Source organism: Melitaea cinxia, chromosome 2 (assembly GCF_905220565.1).
Source record: "Melitaea cinxia chromosome 2, ilMelCinx1.1, whole genome shotgun sequence".
Lineage (NCBI taxonomy): Eukaryota > Metazoa > Arthropoda > Insecta > Lepidoptera > Nymphalidae > Melitaea > Melitaea cinxia.
In genome coordinates this window covers 18,023,224-18,044,131 of record NC_059395.1, presented here as the reverse complement: position 1 = coordinate 18,044,131, position 20,908 = coordinate 18,023,224, and the positions used below count along the sequence as shown (strand labels likewise).

Genomic DNA, 20,908 nt, shown 5'->3' with positions numbered 1-20,908 from the left:
GTGCGCACTAAGCACCGCACCACGTGACCGCAGCCATCGATAGCATCGTACTTATCTCTCAAGTCTCACCATTGAAATTGGGGGTCCGCTGCAAGACCTGTATGTAAGACCATGTATAGTATCTGCCTTGACTATCAATGTCAATTTATATATTTTAAAATTCATTTTACGGCCTTGAATACAAGTCTATTGAACCATTGATAATATTTAATTGAAAAAATGCCACGGTTAATAAAAAGATCCTTATAAATATGATACAAATTGTAAGTTCTTAATTAGGAAATAAATTGGTAGCTTTTATATTAATAACAAAAAAAATTATACTGTTTGTTATGTTTTTTGAAGTAAAACTTCTTTACAATCGTTGTGATTTGAAACTCTATGAAAGAAAAACTCTAAGAAACAAACACAAACGTACAGGATCAAGTCGGCGAGAGTATGGGATAGAATACATTACAGATTACACAGTATTTTATATTCTCGGTGAAAAAATCTCTTGTAGGCTACTTTTCAGACATTTCACTTCAATTGTCAAACACACACAAACTTTCAATTAATTCCATCTTTTTTGGGTTCTTATTTTGTAAATGATGTATTCCTTTGAGTGTTTAAACAAACAAAAAAAAAATCTTTACTATTATTATAGTCTTGAGTATAATTCTCTGCTCGAGTGTCCATCTGAATAAATTATCACTACGAAAATAAGCCTGTATAAATAAATTACATATTAAATTAAAATATAAGTAAATTGACCAAACATTCAATGTATTTTTATTATACTAAATTTTACTGCGTCTTAACTTATTTATAATTATTTACTTATATAATGAAACGAAATATATCCACATAAATTCACTCATTTTAAATTATTTATATGCATTTTAAGGAACTATCTAAATTGGCAAAACTGTTATTCAAATGCTGCGATTAATAGTTTGTGACTGCCATTTTTAATTTTGTATTGACATGTACGACGATCAAAGTTATAATGCTATTCACGATATCTTTTTAGCTTGTCTTTAAGACTTGTAGTATAGGTATGCAATAATGCAGTTTTTTTTAATATATAAATAAACGCTTCACACTTAACGGCCACCAGTAGGATTTTCTTCTATGTCGGGTGTCCAGAAACACATACAATACACATGCACAAACGCCCAGACCACGACAAACATCTATATGGCAAATACAAATAGCTGTCGTGAGTGTGGATCGAACCCGCGACCGCCAGCGCAATAGTCAGTACTGTGACTGCTGCGCCAACGCGTCGTCATTTTTTGATTGATTTTTTTTTATATAACTAGATACGTTGGCAAACAAGCGTACGGCTTACCCGATGGTATGCGATCACGATAGCTAGATAGACGCCTGCAACACCAGAAGCATCGCAAGCGCATTGTCCACCCTATCCCTAAGGAGAACCCCAGGAGCTCCCCCTCTGGAGTTCTGGTCACCTTACAACAGGAACATAATACTGCTTGAAAGCAGTATTATTTAGCTGTAATCTTCTGTAAGGTCGTCGTGCTTCTCCAGTCGGGCTGCTACATATTTTGAGTAGGAAATTTCCTGCTGTGCCCTACCTCAGTTATTGGTTGAGTGACGTTCGATTGAACTTGCTTAAAAATTATTAAAGTCGTAGAGTAGATGTATGTGTACAGTAAATTAAAAACTGGTAATAAACCATCTTCTATTATGTTATAGGTACATTGCTAGGTAAAATCATAATTTTTATAAAATAAAGTAGTTTAATTTTAAAACTTATTTAAAAAAATGAAATCTACATCCACTATTAAGCGAAACAATTGTTACAACAAGAACACAAATCTGAGGCAAACATAAACAACTTCATTGTACTTACTGTATTTACTACTAGGTATTATATTTTGAGACAGCTAATATACTTGTGCTTCTAATAAGGCCAGTAATATTGAAAAAATTGTACATGTATTTTAAATAATCAATGTCGTAATAAAGATAGTAATTAGTAAGAATCTGAATACAGTTTCGAATTAGTAACATTGCCTTTAGCTGAGCACATTTGCCAACAAAGCGCTTTCCTACGTTACATTGAATTAACATCCGCCGGTGGGCCGCCGTCCCTCGCGCCGTCAAGTTTGCCGCGTTGACATGAGCAGACGTGCTCCGATTTGGCGCCAAAATGGTTCCATACGATTTAAAAGATCGTAGCGTTCTGAAGATAACGAAATATAACTGTTGATATTTAAACGTTTTATAAAAATCTAACAGTTTTAATAAAGTGATTTTAAGTGCGTAAACTAAGTGTTGTGCTTATATTATTTACTGTTACAGTGTTTTTACACAATCGAATGCACGATGCGCATCGTTCAAAAATTATATATTTCTATGTTTGGAGTGGACTATTTAGTAATTGTGGAAACATGTTGACGGGTTTTCTTGTATTTTTATCAGTTTTAATACACACATTCCACTGTGGTAAGTTTACATTTTTTCATTATTAATAATATGTAATAAAAATTGACAACTACCTGCCAGAATGCTTACTTGTGTCGTGAACTAACGTTTACAGAATTCCTTTTTTGTGACAAATTATCATATCTTATACATTATTTTAATGATATTAATGGTATATTAATATTAGTATTTGCGTCTCTACAAAACAATTAGTATAAATTATCATTATGTAAAGGTAGATGTTGCATCCTAATTTAAGCGCAGTAGTTTAGTATTTAAGACTACAGGTAAAATCGCTACAATGAATAAATGAAGTAAACTATAGGGTAGCAACAACAAAGCCTTGGTAGCAATGATTTTGTACATAAGTGCTAATTTGTGTTATACATTTTGAATGACGTATTTTATATTTTATTTTAGATTTTTACGTATACATTATGAAAATATTTTGTTATTAGTCGTAGTAAAGAATGAATCGATAAAAAATAAAATAAGCGATTCACACGCAATGGCCCCGGAACACACACAATAAATAAATAAATAAATAATAATAAATAAATAAAATGTGGAAGTCGTGGCTTTTTAAACGTTTAAAATCTCCACAACCGTGAGATGTATAATCTCAGAGAATACTTTTTAAATATCAAAAGTGATATGCAGATGGACGTTGTTGCAGTTAATAAGGGCTTTACTCTGCTGTCCTTAGGCAAAGAGAAATGGCGTAAGCCTATAGTAATGAGTACCGTTGACCGCGTGGTCGTCTGGAAGAGCAAAGAACTTCATGGTCGGTTCTACAAAGTTCTGACAGACCCAGATGTAGACCAACCTAGCTCTGTATCCTGGTTGATACTAGAGGGTTCCGTGTTGTAACACGGAACCCTCTTTGGAGAAACTGAAGGTTTTGTCTATGCAATTATGGACGAAGTTATTAAGACGAATAACTACCGGAAACATATTATGAAAGATGGAACTCCAGACATATGCCGAGCTTGTCATAAGCCTGGAGAATCCATTAGACATGTTGTTTCCGGTTGTAGTCATGTTACTAACGGTGAGTTCTTGCATAGACATACCCAAGTAGCCAGGTTTATCCACCAACAACTTGCCTTTCGATACGACCTCGTTGAAAATGAGTTGCCTTATGATAAGTAGAACCCTACGCCATTTCCTGAAAATGGTCATGCATTGCTCTACTGGGATCCGTCTATTGTCATTGACAGGTTTATTGCAGCCAATAAACCTGATATAGTGCTAGTAGACCGATCAGCGCGCCGAGCAATTATTGTATATAAATACAGAAGAGTTTTGACTAACACCTTAAGAAACTCTCGCTTGATGGTTGGATCAAGGGTCGGATACAAAAGGAAGTGTTGCTTGAAACGGCCCGCATTGTGAGGAGGTTCCACACCCTGGAGCCTTAACTACCGGCGGCCTGGGTCTCAACCTGCCACCGGAGGACAACTATTTTTATATTTTTAAATATTTTTACTTTTCTTTTTTATAAATATATTTAAAAATGTAACAATAAGGATATATGTTAAATAAATGTGATAATAAATAAACGCTTTACACTCAACGGACCCCAGTAGGATTTTCTTCTGTGTCGGGGGTCCGGAAACACACACAATACATAAGCACAAATGTCTTGACCTCGACAAACATCTATATGGCCAATATAAATATCTGTCGTGAGCGGAGATCGAACCCGCGACCGCCAGCGCAACAGTCAGTACTGTGACCGCTGCGCCAATATAATTTGTTGTCATAAAGAATTGAATAGAAATAAAAAAATCAATTGTCTGCATAGTTATGGTGTCAAGTTTACTTATCTTATATAATATAAATGTAAAAAAGATTTTTTTTCAATGGATGGAGAGCAATTGTTACAGTGTTTAATGTTGTATTTAAAAATAAGGTATTTTTTTAAACATTTTTGTTTTTTTTTTTTAAGTTTTTTAAATTTAGTTTCTGTACAAAAAAGATATCATTATTCAATATTATCTTAATTATTTTCGAATTTACGTATTCGAGAAGTTTTTTTTTAAATATAATTATAAGGCTTTATAAATGTTAGTTAGTGGTGATCGTAAGATTAACGATTCGTGAAGGTGACCGGAACTTGATTTTATTGGCACATCATAAAAAGGTGTGCGTTGGAATCGACTGTCACTGTGTATCACTGTGCTGTGTGGCTACGGCACTAAAGAATTTAGCCACCCCCTCTCTTCCCGTGGGTGTCGTAAGAGGCGACTAAGGGATAACAAGGTTCCACAACCACCTTGGAACTTAAGAAGCCGACCGATGGCGGGATAACCATCCCACTGCTGGCTTTGAAATACACAGGCCGAAGACGGGCAGCAGCGTCTTCGGTGCGACAAAGCCAGTACTGCGGTCACCAACCCGCCTGCCCAGCGTGGTGACTATGGGCAAAACACATGAGTTCACGTTTTTGGCGTGAACTTGTGGAGGCCTATGTCCAGCAGTGGACTGTATAGGCTGTAATGATGATGATGATAATGATGGAATCGACAATATATTTTGAGATACGAAAGTTAAATTAAATAAATAAATATTTTTATAATACTTAAATAATTATCACCTATATTAAAACAATATATTTGCTTTTTAATCAATTGACATTGCGGCAGCCATTTTAATAGATACCTATCCATTGTCTGAAATATTTATAGTGTCTACATATAAATATATCCTTTGATTCCTTTGAATTGTAGTCATACGATTTCTTAAGCTGGACCATACATAATAAATGAGACGCTTAAGACCGTAAACTGGCTTTATTACTCGACGCACATGTTACCTAATTCAGTTACGGTTTTGTGAATTTGGCACAAAAATTGTCTATACAATGAAATTTTTTTCTTACTAGCTGATCGAACAGACTTCTTTCTGTCAAAAGTTAATAGTAAAAATAATTTTTTTTTAAATTTTCTTTTTTTTATGTATTAAAAGCCTTCCGCGGCCTTTAAGAAACATAAAAAAAATAGCCGCATTAGTCGAGCCATTCTCGAGTTGTGCGTTTAGCAACATTTATTTTCATTTATATAGATTAATTATAAAAAAGTAACATTATGTAGTGTGTACAATAACATAGTATACTTGAAGTCCATAAATTATTAATAAGAAGAAAAATGTGTTGTACTATTTGTTAATCTCAATATATTAATTTCATATTTCTGATTTTAAAACTGATATTGAAAAATCTACGCGTTGCTCTAGTCAACTTCCTCCGTTTTATCATCAGTTGAAAAAGAAAACTGCTTAGTGTGTCCTTTAACTTACACATAGTTTGTATGCAAAAATAAGATAAAATAAATTTATAGAATTTTTTATATAAACCTCTTGAGTTTAACTATGTCTACTAAAACCATCATCTCTGATTGGTAACCATAAAATTTGTTATATACAAATTACAAGCATTTTAAAAACACGTATGTATTGAGTTTTTCTTAAAGTTATATAATTTTTTTTGCTTCAAGCGACAAAAACACATCATTATATTACAAAATGTTTGTCGTCATAATTATGTAAAAATATTATAAAAATCTCAGTAGTGGGCAAAGTAGAAAATTTTTTTAATATTGTTTATCCCTATCAGATTATTTTGTGATATTTTATGTTTAAAAACCTTAATTTTGATCATTGTATTCAAGTTTTTTCATACACACCATTTTCGAAACTACCTTCTCACAGATTAAAACATACTTCAATACTTACCGGGATTGATTAAATGTATTCGTTAAGGTATGAAAATTAACTTGTCAACGAATTTAACCATGCATGAAACGAAACCAATTTTCATACAGTTCTTAATTTTAGCTTGCCTCGTATTTAAAAACAAACTTCACAAAACACACTTTCGAAACTCTTAGAGAAGATAAAGTGCAGAGACGCCTAGAAATAGAACGTCGACAAAACATCTTTCGATAATAAGTAATCTACAAATAGATTATGTAATATATGATAATCAATACGACACAAGCTCATAACTAACTCTTAAATTCATAGTACCTATAACTTTAGATTTTTCGAGAAAAAAGTTTAACTTATTATTCCAGAAAAACCAGTATTTTTTTTATAAGAAGATTTAAATACGATTGGTATGTCTAAATGATGATATCAATTTTTTTAACATATTCGTAACTCTTTGATCATCTTGTTTATTCACTATTAAGATGTAATCAATCATTCGGGGTTGCTGATATTTTAATATTCTGCAATGATCGATGAGTATTATTTGAATTACAGCCCCGAAATTTCGAGAAAAACTGCAAATATCACATTTTAAGTTTTAATAAAAATGTCAGAGACTAAAAAAGTTTTAAAATCTTGTTGATTCGGTATAAAGTCACAAAGGTCATACAGGTTGTATCAATCTACACAAGTGAAAATTTTTTGTTCAAGCAAGCGCACAGCGCGTACCAATCGCATTTCATAACAGTGTGCTCGGCTAATAAAAACCCACGTAATGGAGGTTCGTTTATTTTTTATTAACAGCTAAAGTTGTTTATTGCGTGTCGATACGTTATATGCCATTTTTATAAAATTTACGAAAATGTTTGTTGACTATTTTACTTAGCGTCTAAATTCTTATTCCGGTCCAGACAAATATGCCCAACGACTTAAGGTGAAGGTCAGACTACGAATAATATATACAGACAAAAAAACTTGTTTTCGTTATAAGTACAAATTTATGACATTCTTCAAGTATAAGTTTTTTTTTTTGTATCGCACCTATAACCGCACTAAAGTCAAAAAGTTGTCGATAATAAAATATTTCTTATTATGAATATAATTATGTTGTCTAATTTTGAATTAAAATTTCGCAAATAACCAAATATATTTCACTTAAAATAGATGCGAGCACACATCATGAAGCACGTTGCCAAATTTTAGATGGATTGCGGTTAGTTATTAAGATAACCGAACGAATACACGTACAGAGTTTTCTTTATCTGTAGATTGAACTGAACTTTAACATAAGTTCATTTTCTTACAGTAGCTGAACCCGTGGTTTTATACACGTTAATTCGAGGAAAAAATTGCTTATATAGTCTTCCTCGGTAAATGGGTTATCCAACACCAAAATAATTTTCAATTCGAACCAGTATCTCCTGAGATTAGTGCAATTAAACAAAAAAAAAAAAAAAACAAAATTCTAGCCTTATAATTGTAGTATAGATAAGTATTTTTTTTTAATTGTGAAAAAATGTAATGACAGATATAAAGGTTGTAAGCCATTTTTACAAATAAATACTTTGATAATGGCTTTTAAACAGAAATAAACGTAAACAATATGAGAAATACAACATGATAACCTCTCTATACTAAACAATGAATCATCATGTTCGTGTAATAAACAATTAAACATTCTAAATAATAAATTAATCCCCAGCAAATATGACATTGCAGACATTGAATATCTTTGTAAAGTAGTTAAAACAAACTAATTACGAAAAGACACAATTTTTCATTCTATCAAGTACACTGAGACTATTTTTACACACAAAACAAAACGGGTTTATAAAGTACTCGTATTTATGTATAGCATTTTGTGACGGAGTTTAGCTATTTTATCATTAAAATACACTTTTATTTTTAGTTTTTCATATCCATGTAAATATCATAACCATAGTTGAGATCACTTAGGCTGTCAAGAGTCTGTGTACATGTTTGCAAATCTTATATTTGAAGTACGTGTTAGAACAAAGAAAAAAACTTCATTGAGACAAAAATTATACAAATAAAAGTAAAACTTAAAACTATTTGATATCTATAATAATTTCATTATACGGACAGAGATGGAAGCTTTAGTACCTAATAGAATTGTGTGTGTAATGTTTAGTAATTTAAAACTGACAACTGTTGGGATGTATATGGTTATAATATTGAAAATTATGTTGGAATATACCCGCAAAAACTACGTATTCTTCCAGAAATAGCAACAGCTTTGCATAAAAATAATTTTGTCCAAAAACGTGATGGAAAAGAACATCTTACCCACAAAAGGCTAATATATGTAACATTATAAATAACTACTACTTTAATGAAATTACTTAATAATGTTTGCCATTGTAAATTCAAATTACCCAATCGACAAATCAGTGGATTAAAGGAAAAACAGAAAGGAACTCAAGCCCGGTCCCTCGGAAATAAATAAAACGTGCTTAAAATATCAAGAGAGGTATTTTTGTAATGCTTATAAACTCTATAAACAAGAGAATAATAAATAACCACCAAATTTCATCTGGTTAACAATACAGTCTAAATATAATTTTACTGCCTTGAAAAGATGCATGAAATCGGACAAGAATTCGTCTAGCCCAATATTATGCAAAAATATTAGAAAACCCCCCCGAATTTTTAAAATAGGTATTTTTGTTGTCACTTGATTAAATTTCATATTTCGTGATAACACAATCACACGTGTTCAAAATCTTTTTTTCCACGTAGTTACGTTACAATAAAAATAGAGATTTTATCGGTAAACGTGTAATAAGTTTTAAAATAAAATAAAAAATCGGAATGTAATGTAACATTTTAAGAAAAAATAAATCTTAGGTATAGTTCTAAAAATATTGTCCAAGCTAGTTTAAATGAGAGCAAATATAAAAATTGAGGGTACTCTTTTATTTAGAAGACTATTTATACATGAGAAACATATTAATTGTTAGTAGATATTTGTCAAAACATATGTTTTGAGGTTTATTGTATACTGTCCGAAAGCAGATTACGGCAAATTTCTTACCATTATTTACCTTTACCTTTTATTGACTTATTACAATTTTCTATTTTAAAGGTGAAAAGGCCTATATTTCTTTAAAATTGCAAAGAACCTGATATTGTAATTAATAAATATTTTTTTCCAAAAGCTATGCATCGCGAAATAATTTTAGGCGTTCACGTGGACGTGCAGACAGACTGTCTGTAACAACAATTACTTGAAACGAATTCAACTTTCTCTTGCCAACAGTTGTTTGGGCATCGTGTGTTGGCTATTTTCGTATAACAATTTTGTTATTCGTATCGTTAATTTCACTACAATTTGTTTGTTTATCAGATACAACTTAATCGTAAAAGCTATTTCGGTAGTAGTGCAATCAATGGCATTGATTTACTGCAATATGCTGGTATAGTTTCTAATGTCCCGTATGTTTTGTAATTGAGTTCACGAAATTTTTATCTACAAGTCTCTTATCTTAATGATGTTTTCTAAATTGGACATTAATAATATATGAAATTATGTAGTAATTTAATTTTTACCGTTAGTTTATATGGAATTTGATAAGAATAATTGGTTTTTAATTTACTTTACTTTTTTTTATAACTGGTTTTTGATTTTTTTTGTATAAACTACCTTTCTAAAATAAGAACAATGAAGTTACAACCTTGGCTTTTTTATTATTTTCAATGCAAAGCTGCCATATTATAGCTTCCGAGATGCCCAACAAGTTTTTCTGTCCGTCCTTATTGGTTCCCTGTCTGTCCATTGTTTGTTGTTTTCGTCCTTAGGCTCATTGTTGGGCCGCATTCTAATCCAATTGTCTGTTACGTAATTATATATAATTTTGTTACATTAAACCTTATTATTTTCTTAACTAATGACGTGGTAGTGTCTAAGCACATAGGTGTAATCTCTCAAATGATCTGAGCTCAAACGAAAATTATTATATCGATTGATCCGGGGATAAATATTGCGAAAAAAATGTCTACTGAAATCTTTTAAAAAATTAGTGACGTATTAAAAATTTCGCAATAGATTCCAAGTAACAAGGTATCTAGGGCGGATTTGTTCCCATGTGAAGGTTCTCAGGTCTTGCGACGGGACAGTTAGGTTGGCAAGGTAACCGTTTCTTGGCACACTTGAAACGGATGTATTACAAGCGATTATGGAGGAATAAGCCTTGCTAATTCTTTAAAATAGAGATGTGTATATGAATTAAGATCTCATAATATGGGTATTTATTCAGCTAAAAGTCCTTCTGATTTTCAAGATATATGGAAAAAACGTTGCAGTATTGGAGTGAAAAATTGTAAAATATTGTAACTCATCCATAATACTTAGTTTTTTTTACAATTCGTTGTCCAAGGTATTTAATCTCAAAACTATCTTTTATAAAATGTTATTATTCTTTTAGTATACATTATTGTTTAACGTCTTTTGGTATTATTGTGTTATACGAATACAATGGTGTCAGCACGACGATTGATATGGCAATTGATAGCTCCAAGGTCAACTTGTGTTCAATACCCAAGAGATCGATTTAAATCGTAGTTCTTTACATAGTCTTCAAGCGTCCTTAGTCTACTCCTGGAAATAGGCCTCCTGCATATATCACAAACCCTTGAAATTTGTGCAGCCAGAAATCAAGTGGGGTTTGTCGTCCGCCTACAATGCAGTTTCTGCTGTTTAATGCAAATTAAATTATAAAAATTTCGTTGAAACATATTTAAAAGTTATGTCTACTTCTAAATATTTAAAATGAAATTCATAATTTTCATAATGATATTTACGTACATGTATCATACGAATAGATCATTTTATCGTGTTTGATAATACAATTATTACGTTGAACTATTATTACGTGATATGTCACATTGTATTACCCTTAAATCAAACGCGTCACAACAGATGCAAATGATTCAAACTAATGACCGTCACGTGACGGGGATATTACTTTTGATTTACTTAGCTATAAATCTTCTTTTGTTTAATATCTCCACTCTTTACCATTCGTTATTAAATCATCAGTTTCACTTGTATTTGTAAAAATAATGTCGAGCGGATAGTTTCTGTTTGTTGAATTTTAATCGACCAACTATGAATAAGAAATCTACATTATCCAGTAGTACCAGGCTTCAAGTCATCACCAGGAGTCCTAGAATAGTCGACTCAAGTGAACATAGATTTGAGCTATGTAACAATTCTACATAACTCTTTGAATCCAATTTGAAAGAACAACGTAGTGAAAGCTAAAGAAAATATTTATACTGATATAGATCAGAAGTAAATATTAGATTACACGATGGTGCTAACGATAGTCACATTACGAGGTGCTATCATCAGATGGATCAAACAATGCAGGTTAATACTCCCCATATGCAACACACGTGCAAACGTTATACTGAACTACGAGTAGTAATATACGAGTACGTAAGTGTACTAGAGTACTAGACCATGAAGTGGTAAACATATTTCATACCGCAACTTTGAATGCCATTATTTCACTATTATTAAGAAATCTAGGACGATGACTAAATTTTTCTGTAGTTTTACTAATCTACTTCCCACGTATTTGATGTTAGTGTTGTAAAATTAAAATAATTAGATGATACGATTTCATTTTACAATACCAAATACTGAATGTGAGAATATATTTTTTTTAAAATTTATATTTACAAATATTGTTAACACCTATCTTATGAAAATTTTAATATTCCTATTAAAATATATATTTCACATGTGCTTATTTCTGCGCACGCGCATAGCAGCGCTCTGTCGACTATAAAACCAAGTACCTGGGTGACCAAACTTAGCTCGGTCTTTTTAGTAAATCGTGTTTTTTGGAAATCATATTTAAATATATATTATGGTTAAAATATAAATAATATTTTCCGATTTTACCAACATAATTATAAAAAATATAAACTGCTTATTTAAATAAAAAATCATGAGTGCAATTAGAAAAAGAAGGAAAAAAAAGAAAAAAGAGGAGAACCAGGGGGATTTAAACCGTGGTCTTCTCGGTCGATCCCGACCGGCAGATTTCCCTCTTGAGCTATTACAACTTTATTGACAATTGCGAAATTTACCTAATTGTAGCCATTTTTTCATTGCCTCAAAAGAGATTATTTAAATAAATACAAGATATGCTCGTTTAATAATATTAGATAATCTGAGTACTCGTTACATATGACTTACACTTACATTACAGCCTATACAGTCCACTGCTGGACATAGGCCTCCACAAGTTTACGCCAAAAATAACGTGAACTCATGTGTTTTGCCCATAGTCACCACGCTGGGCAGGCGGGTTGGTGACCGCAGTACTGGCTTTGTCGCACCGAAGACGCTGCTGCCCGTCTTCGGCCTGTGTATTTCAAAGCCAGCAGTTCGATGGTTATCCCGCCATCGGTCGGCTTCTTAAGTTCCAAGGTGGTTGTGGAACCTTGTTATCCCTTAGTCGCCTCTTACGACACCCACGGGAAGAGAGGGGGTGGCTAAATTCTTTAGTGCCGTAGCCACACAGCACGTATGACTGTAAACTTTTTATAGACACTAAAACTGTCAAAACAATCAAAATAATTTTATTCGTAATATATACTTAAAATGCGATATATTGTCTGTATATCAATCGAATGTTTACTGTGGCGTGTGTCGTGATTCATCTTATTTAACGTGGCATCCATTTTAATCGAATTGAGAGGTAGCTCATATGCAGAAACGTGCAAGGAATGTGATACTTTTGCAAAATCATTGCACAGGACTTGACTGCGTAAGCAGTAGTAAGAATAAGGCTTATTCAGGATCGATGATAAAAATAAGCCTTACAGGTTTTTTAAAGCCATATTTGATAGGCAGAAGTGAAACTTTTGAAAATCATCAGTAGTTCTATCGACGATGATCACGGTCTCATAGAAAAGTTCCGAAGCCATCCAAAGCGCGTCGTTTATGCCTTTTGAGCAGTAATGTATTCTATTTCATTCTTACTTTTCTGTGAGTGTTTCTTAATCGTGACTCATTTTCGTTTCATAGAGTTTCAAATCACAACGATTCTAAGGAATTTTCACTTAAAAAGTTCTCTGTAAGACAAATTGTTAATAGGCAGCTATCATTTGGTAAATGGGCCGTGTACATCATAAAGACGACGCAATATTCTCAGCGAGTGGATAAAATACTAGTGATCGTAAATCATCAGTTTTTACATCAATATACAAATTAATAAACGATTTACTATATCATGTAGTAGAAGTAGCGAACGAAATTACAAGTAATAAAGGAGAAACAAGTACGACAAACGCCAGACACGGCAATGGCGTCACCACGACGCGCTCGGACCGAGCAACTTTCTGTTAAATAAGAAACAACATGTCGAATGACTTACGTAAAGCTGATCTAAAAATAGATGTATGGGCGTAATTTGACTTGGATACAGGACTTTTTTGTTATGAAACTTAAATGTAATCTGTGTAAATAAAAGTGAATAGCTAAATATGTTGGTAAGCGTAGAACTCGAGAACAACTAGACCAAGTCAACGTTTTATTAATAAGTATTCTAATATCTTTGTAGAAGGTTCTTACGGTACGAAGGTATGCGTTATTAGTTTAGAAAATTGCGCAGAAATTGAATTTTTTCCAACAGTCTTCAATAAAAGAACACGTCTGTTGGATAGTGGAAAATGTAATCCTGTGTGGAAATAGGGAATAAGAAGCGTCGAAAATATTATAAGCAAACGTTGCAATTCTTAATTCATAGAACATTTCAAAATTTCGATACCAACCACCTTTTTGTTGCTCAATTTTATATAATGAATGGTTTCGAAAGGATTTATTAATATTGAAAAATATTTACTAAAAATATTTTTATATATAAAGTTTAATTTATTTAAACTACCTGTGCTTCACGTCTTAGCATATTAGTTGATTGTATGTATTTAAAATATCCAAAGTTTTAATCAGGAAAAATGATAATATTTCTTTTTTATAATTGCGCCAACCCCACAGCAGCGTGGTGTATTAAGCTCTGATCCTTCTCCTACATGGGGGAAGAGGTCTATGCCCAGCAGTGGGATATTACAGACTAAAGCGATTCCAATTAACTCCATGATAGAGCTCCCGTACAACATAAAATTTATCGTTAACATACAGACCCTTTAAAACTGAAATTTTTACTAAAATTAAATAATTTGTGCTGTGTGGCTACGGCACAAGAATTTAGCCACCCCCTCTCTTCCCGTGGGTGTCGTAAGAGGCGACTAAGGGATAACAAGGTTCCACAACCACCTTGGAACTTAAGAAGCCGACCGATGGCGGGATAACCATCCAACTGCTGGCTTTGAAATACACGGGCCGACGACGGGCGGCAGCGTCTTCGGTGCGACAAAGCCAGTACTGCGGTCACCAACCCGCCTGCCCAGCGTGGTGACTATGGGCAAAACACACGAGTTCACGTTATTTTTGGCGTAAACTTGTGGAGGCTTATGTCCAGCAGTGGACATTATAGGCTGTAATAATAAAAATAATTTGTCATTATATTAAGTGAGATAGGTACATATTTTGCTCAAAATCTGGAGCAGCGCGACTGGCAAAATACCTTACCTTACAGAAGACCACAGCATAATAATACTGCGTTCAAGCAGTGTTGCGTTCCTGTGGTGGGTAAGGTAACCAGAGTTCCTCGAGGGGATTGTGAATAGGGTCGGCAACGCGCCTATGATACCTCTTGTGTTGCAGGCGTCTATAGGCTACGGTAATCGTTTACCATCAGTTGAGCCGTAACCTTTTTTATCGACCTAGTTGTATATTAAAAAAAATGGCCTCTTTGACTAAACACCATGAATCTAGTTGAAATAGCTATGAATTGGAGATGATACATCAGTCTGGCAAACAAAATTTTATAGACAGGTATAGCGGTAAAGATATTTTAATGATTTCGCTGAAGAACGCTATTTCAAGTTGAAAATTCCACGCTTGAACAATAAACTCTAAACTCATTACTTATCAATTAACTAAGCAAAGAAGCCTAAATGAAAAATCTAAGAGAGTAGTAGAATGTTCACATCGTAGTTTCTATTTATTAAATTAGACAGTTTAGAAGCAAGAATGTTTGATAATAATCAATTAGGGTTCCAATTAAGTTGGAAGAACTGTAATGGATATAGAATACTTTTTTTTTACATATAACTTGTTTATGTCGAGTTTCTGAGCGTTAAGTTGAACTATAATGAATTTTAACTATAATTTTGTAATTACTTTATTTTAAATTCATTTTAAAGCGAAAATACAACTAAATATTCTTTTAACGCCATAATTTATGTGAAAGACCTTGTAATATGAAGGCAACATAACAATAGTTCAAAAGATATTAAATTTAATGTGCAATGACTTATTTAATTTTAAGTTTTATGAAGTAATATTTTTGAAAAGTCTAAAACATGTAAGGTCATCCTATTGATGATTATGAATATATTTATAAATTCATCGGTCGTTGGTTACATACAATTATAAAGTATAATATGATCAACCTATGAATGAATCCCTGTTTCATTTGGTCACGCCATAACTTGAGAACGATATTACCTTTTAACCTTTGTTTAAAATACTTTGTAGAATTTTCATTATTTATTGTTGTGTCCATTTGTTATAAGTAATCTTTGACGGTTCGCAGGAAAGTGGACATAAGGTGCCAATCAAACCACTAATTGCAAATTCATGCGACGTTTCGATCCTTTATTGGACCATCATCAGGCATCTTTACATGTAGCAGTCAATAGACATCTCCTTATTAAAGTTCTTTTATTACTTACATAATACAGTTCAAGTACAGTTAAAGTTCTTTTATTACTTACATAATAAAAGGACTTTAATAAGGAGATGTCTATTGACTGCTACATGTAAAGATGCCTGATGATGGTCCAATAAAGGATCGAAACGTCGCATGAATTTGTAATTAGTGGTTTGATTGGCACCTTTTGTCCACTTTCCTGCGAACCGTCAAAGATTACTTTGTAGAATATTCTTATTTAATAGAAAAATGCAAAAAAATATGTATATGTGAAAATGGGACAATTCAATGCTTTTATTTTAACGTAATACGTTTGACAGGTCGCAAAAAAAGTTGTCTGTAAGAGAATTGGAAGATTTAAAAAACTACGACGATGATTCTGGTTGGGTCAGCTACTATTTTGTGTTCGTTATTACAATTATAACTTTTTTTTGCAGCGAACTCTTCGAGCCTGCTATGCGGGCGCACTAAAGAGGTGGAGGTTGGCGGAAACGTCGGAGCCGGTGCAGCGCTAGCGCTCACTCTCCTGCGCCCCCCATCCTCCACCTCGAATAGTCCTTGCCAGCTGCGCCTAAGCGCACCAGATGCTACAGCCTTCACTGTCCGTCTTATCGATGTTAAGGTAAGATGTAATTTTTTTTTATTACAGGGTGTGTTCTACTATGGTTACTTGTAACTTTTGAAACATTCATTGTCATTAAAACTCCTAGGGGGATTGAGGATTGGGTCGGCAACGCGCTTGCGATGCTTCTGGTGTTGCAGGCGTCTTTAAGCTACGATAATCTTTTACCATCAAGTGAGCCGTACGCTTGTTTGCCGACCTAGTGATATATAAAAAAAAACTTTTTTGAGACATAGTTCATCCGTGACCATGGGGGCTCGGTGAAACATTGGGAACTCAAACATAGATACATCCTGTTTACGTCTCGTACTAGTGATAATTCTAGTTAAGTACCTACTTATTATTTTTAACGAAAAACTGTGTGTCCTTCATTTTAAAACACGTATATGTGTAGTAAAATTTTCATCTAAGTACATATTTTATTTAATTTTCACCGTAAACCTTAATAGTTCCATATTGTATAGTATTATTGACTTTAAAATTTATGAGTAATAGAATAGAAAGATATATTCTACAATTTGTTGTGTTGGTTAACGTTACACAATATATTATGAAAACAATAACGGCCAGTAATATACTAAATCTGAACAACACGTGATAAGTAATATTGTTCGATGTTAATACGTGCTATGTAAATTACATGAGCAATTAGTAAAGATTTAATAATAATATATTTCTAGTAACTTCTAACGAACAAATGCTTAGTACTCAGACAATTGAATGGTTCATTATTGAAGTATTGTGCCAAGTAGGTGAAGGCGGGCAGGAACACGCACTAGAACACTGTACAACACTGTAAGTTGTAGTATACATACAATATTTTTCTAATGTTTTTATTATTATTAAGGATAATATAGCAAAAATGATTGTCAACTAGGTATTCATAATTAAGATATAAGTATGCATATGTATGTAGACGAAACTGGTTTGCCAAAATTTTTATGATTAAGGTGCCCCAGACAAATTTAATATTTAAACAGAACGAACGTGACATTAATTTAATGTAAATAACGACTATTTCTAAAAATATTGCTTATTATACGAGTTGTAATATGGCTAAGTATATAATGATTATAAATTAAATCCGGTTGACAAAGGCATTTGATTTAAAAATACAAAAGAAATATATTGACAGCCGTATTTTGATTATTCATATCAGAAAACGATAAAACCATGAACCAAAACTTAAGATTGCACGTGGATGAATCATATACCGAGAAAAATCGATTTCTTTTATTAATAACGGTCGCATAACGGTCGTGGAGATTTAAAAGATTAAAAAGTATATAAATCCTCCCTGTTAAACGTTTATGGAAATGCGAAGGACCTTAAATGCCATATTTTGACATGCGTATTACGAACATTAATTTTAAGAAACTAGGTCTCGTTGTTATGTTTATAAAAAAGAAAACTTTATAAAAATGGTAATTATATCGTTTTATTTTTATAAAAATCAATTGCTGTTCATTTGTCTCGCTAAAAGTCGAGAATGGCTGGACCAACTTGACTAATTTTGATATTGAAATATTTGAGGAAAGGTTTAAACGGCGAGAAACATATGTAATAAGTAACGGAAAATACTAAAAACGAAAAAAAAAATATATACAAAATGTTCTTACTCGTGAGACATTTGATATCTTTTGTCAAAAAAATTGCCACTTAGTTGTCAAATATTTGTAGGTGCGTTTAGAAAGTCTTTTGTCCAAATTTTTCACAAATAAATGAAGGTGAAACGAAGTTTACCGGGTCATCTTAGACTATATGAAACAACAATCACGGGCTACTGCTACTACTAGCGTGCTACTGTGCCTTTTTTATAAAAATATCCAAATTTGTAATATTTTTTTGCTTTACAAAACTTTGGAGCTGTAGTCTTGAAACTGCTAAGGAAACCTAATACTTGGTCGGACTGTTTGTATTATTTTCACTTGATCCGCTTCTGAAAAGGTTATAGACTTATTTATAAGTAGCATTACGGTAATTCCATTAGAATTAGATTTTAGTTAGTTCCGACGAAGCCGCAAGAAGCGGCAGACATTATTATAATGCAATTAGTCCCCAAGGATTTCAGCAAAGTCATTCCTTCTTATCGTCTAAGACTAAATATTCTTGAGAAATACTGAGTCTTTAAAGAGCTAAAGTGGATAATTATGAAAACAATTTATTTTATTTCGTAATATTTGAGTCGCAGTAAATCTTTTGTTTCGTGATACACTAATACAGTCGTATTTGCATAAACTCGTTTTGTCGCAACCAGGAAGTGTTATTAAAATCACATAGCGCACACAATGAGAAAATAACTGGAGTCATAACACTTTGAACTGCGTATGTGATGCCCATCTTGATTTGTCGCGCTCGATTTAGATATTGTGTCTTGTATTATTACAACATGAAATTATTTGCAATATCAGAAATGGTATTTCTATAAGGGAGTAACCTATTGCGAGAATTGACGACTAGTGACGTCATTTGTTACTAACAGCGTTGATTTCAAAATTTATTAACGAAATATTTTATTAATATTAAACTGTCTAATGACTACGCCTAATATGACATCTCTTAATAGTAAAGTTTTATGCCTATATGGTATCGTTACGGCTTCTTCTTTTTTAGGTTCTATGATTGTTCTACTAACACAAAATGTATTATCAATAGTGAACACTTGATGGAAATTGACGCATTCTTGGAAAAAATGATTACAGAATGTTTTTAGAGTACCCTTAGACTATTGTCTTGGGAGCTAGTGACGTAATCGATAATGACACAAGTTTTTATTTTTTTATTTTATTTATCTAGGACAACAAACAATTCCACAATAAAACTACAAAAGTTTAACGGCATTATGGCAGAAAGAATAGAGTTATTAGAAATAGTATAATGTGGAGAAATATTTAGCAAAATAAAAGTAGCCCTATGAATATTTGGGTCATAGTAACCATAACGCTGAATTAAAAAAAAAAAAAAAAAATTCATCCATTCACCGCAACTGTACCCGAATATGCATAATACGATTCTTAGTGCAGTATAAAACAGTTTTGTTTGATATGGTAAACATTTGTTATATATCTTGTGTGAGTCCTCAGTCACGTGTTCCACCATGCTTAGTTTATATTCTATCAGCTGGGCTTGCGTACTACGTAATTAATTTAATTAAATATTTTTATAATTACATCTGGTAAAGATTTTTATACTTATGACTCACAATTCTCAGCACGTTCTCAGAAACATATATCTACTGGTTTTGTCTCGTGGCTTCACTCGCGTACTTTCCTATCTCGTGGGGATATAAGTATGAAAAGTTAACTATGTGTTATTCTGGATCTGCAGCTTTCCCATGCCACGTTTTATTACAAATAATTCGATACAAATAGTTCAGGTTTTTTGCGTAAATAATAACAAACAAGTTCATCCATCATTGCAAACTTTCGAATTTATATTATTAGGACATACTACTATAATTAAAAGAAATATATTTTTATATATATATCTATATATTTTTTCTGTATGTGTATATATTTATATGTTTTGGGTGTGTCGGTATATGTTTGCGCGTGTGTATATATGTATATGTCTATATGTGTGTGAGTGTGCGTATATATGTATATATATTTCAATGATTTGATGTTTTCTTATTGTACGTCTGTCTACCTACTTTAATTTCTGTCTGTAACCGTATAAGCACACTCATTATACGTGACTCTCCAAGACAAATATATTATTTAAATAAGTGTAGTAAAGGCTTAATTAAAACCTTTGTATTTTCTTTAATATGAAAAACACCTGTCTGTTTCGTAATAAGGCGACAGGTGCAAAGATAGCCACAAAAACATGTTCAATTTTAAATAAAGTTTCTTGACAACTCAATATTTTAAACGTCCGTTATACGCGTTATTAGCAAAAATGATCAACCGTTTTTTATTCGTATAAAATTAAAATTACAAACTATTTTTGGAATTAATGTCTTTAGAGAGGTAACGGAAGTTTAATTAGATCAAAACCTTATAACGTATATTTGGCGTATTAATGAAAACCGACGTAAGCAGTAGAGGACATACCAGACCTTAATAAAATTAAATCTTCATCGCTAAGTGATGATCGCATGCTACTGCATGAAGCCCTCCTTGGGTTTGTTACGCTCGTATTATTACGCTGTTACCAACTAAACCAGTATTTCCCTCCAACTTTTAAGGTCATTTTGCCACATGGTTGAGGGGCCTGCTAATGAGCGCAACATAAAACATATTATGTTTTTTTTGCTCGTTTTTATAAGTGTTTTTTATTGAGTACTAGCTGACCCATTAAACGTTAAAGTTAGAGTAATCGTTACCTT

The 20,908-nt window shown here is 32.5% G+C and overlaps 1 protein-coding gene across 1 annotated transcript in view; it reads left to right on the top strand.

Annotated features, from left to right (window-relative positions):
• The first annotated feature begins 3,348 nt into the window (after window positions 1-3,348).
• Window positions 3,349-20,908, top strand: part of LOC123662379 — a 57,834-nt gene continuing 40,274 nt past the window's right edge. Inside the window, exons 1-2 of the mRNA XM_045597229.1 lie at window positions 3,349-3,484; window positions 16,394-16,578. Of these exons, the coding sequence (XP_045453185.1) occupies window positions 3,349-3,484; window positions 16,394-16,578 (321 nt within the window). The remainder of the gene's footprint in view (window positions 3,485-16,393; window positions 16,579-20,908) is intronic.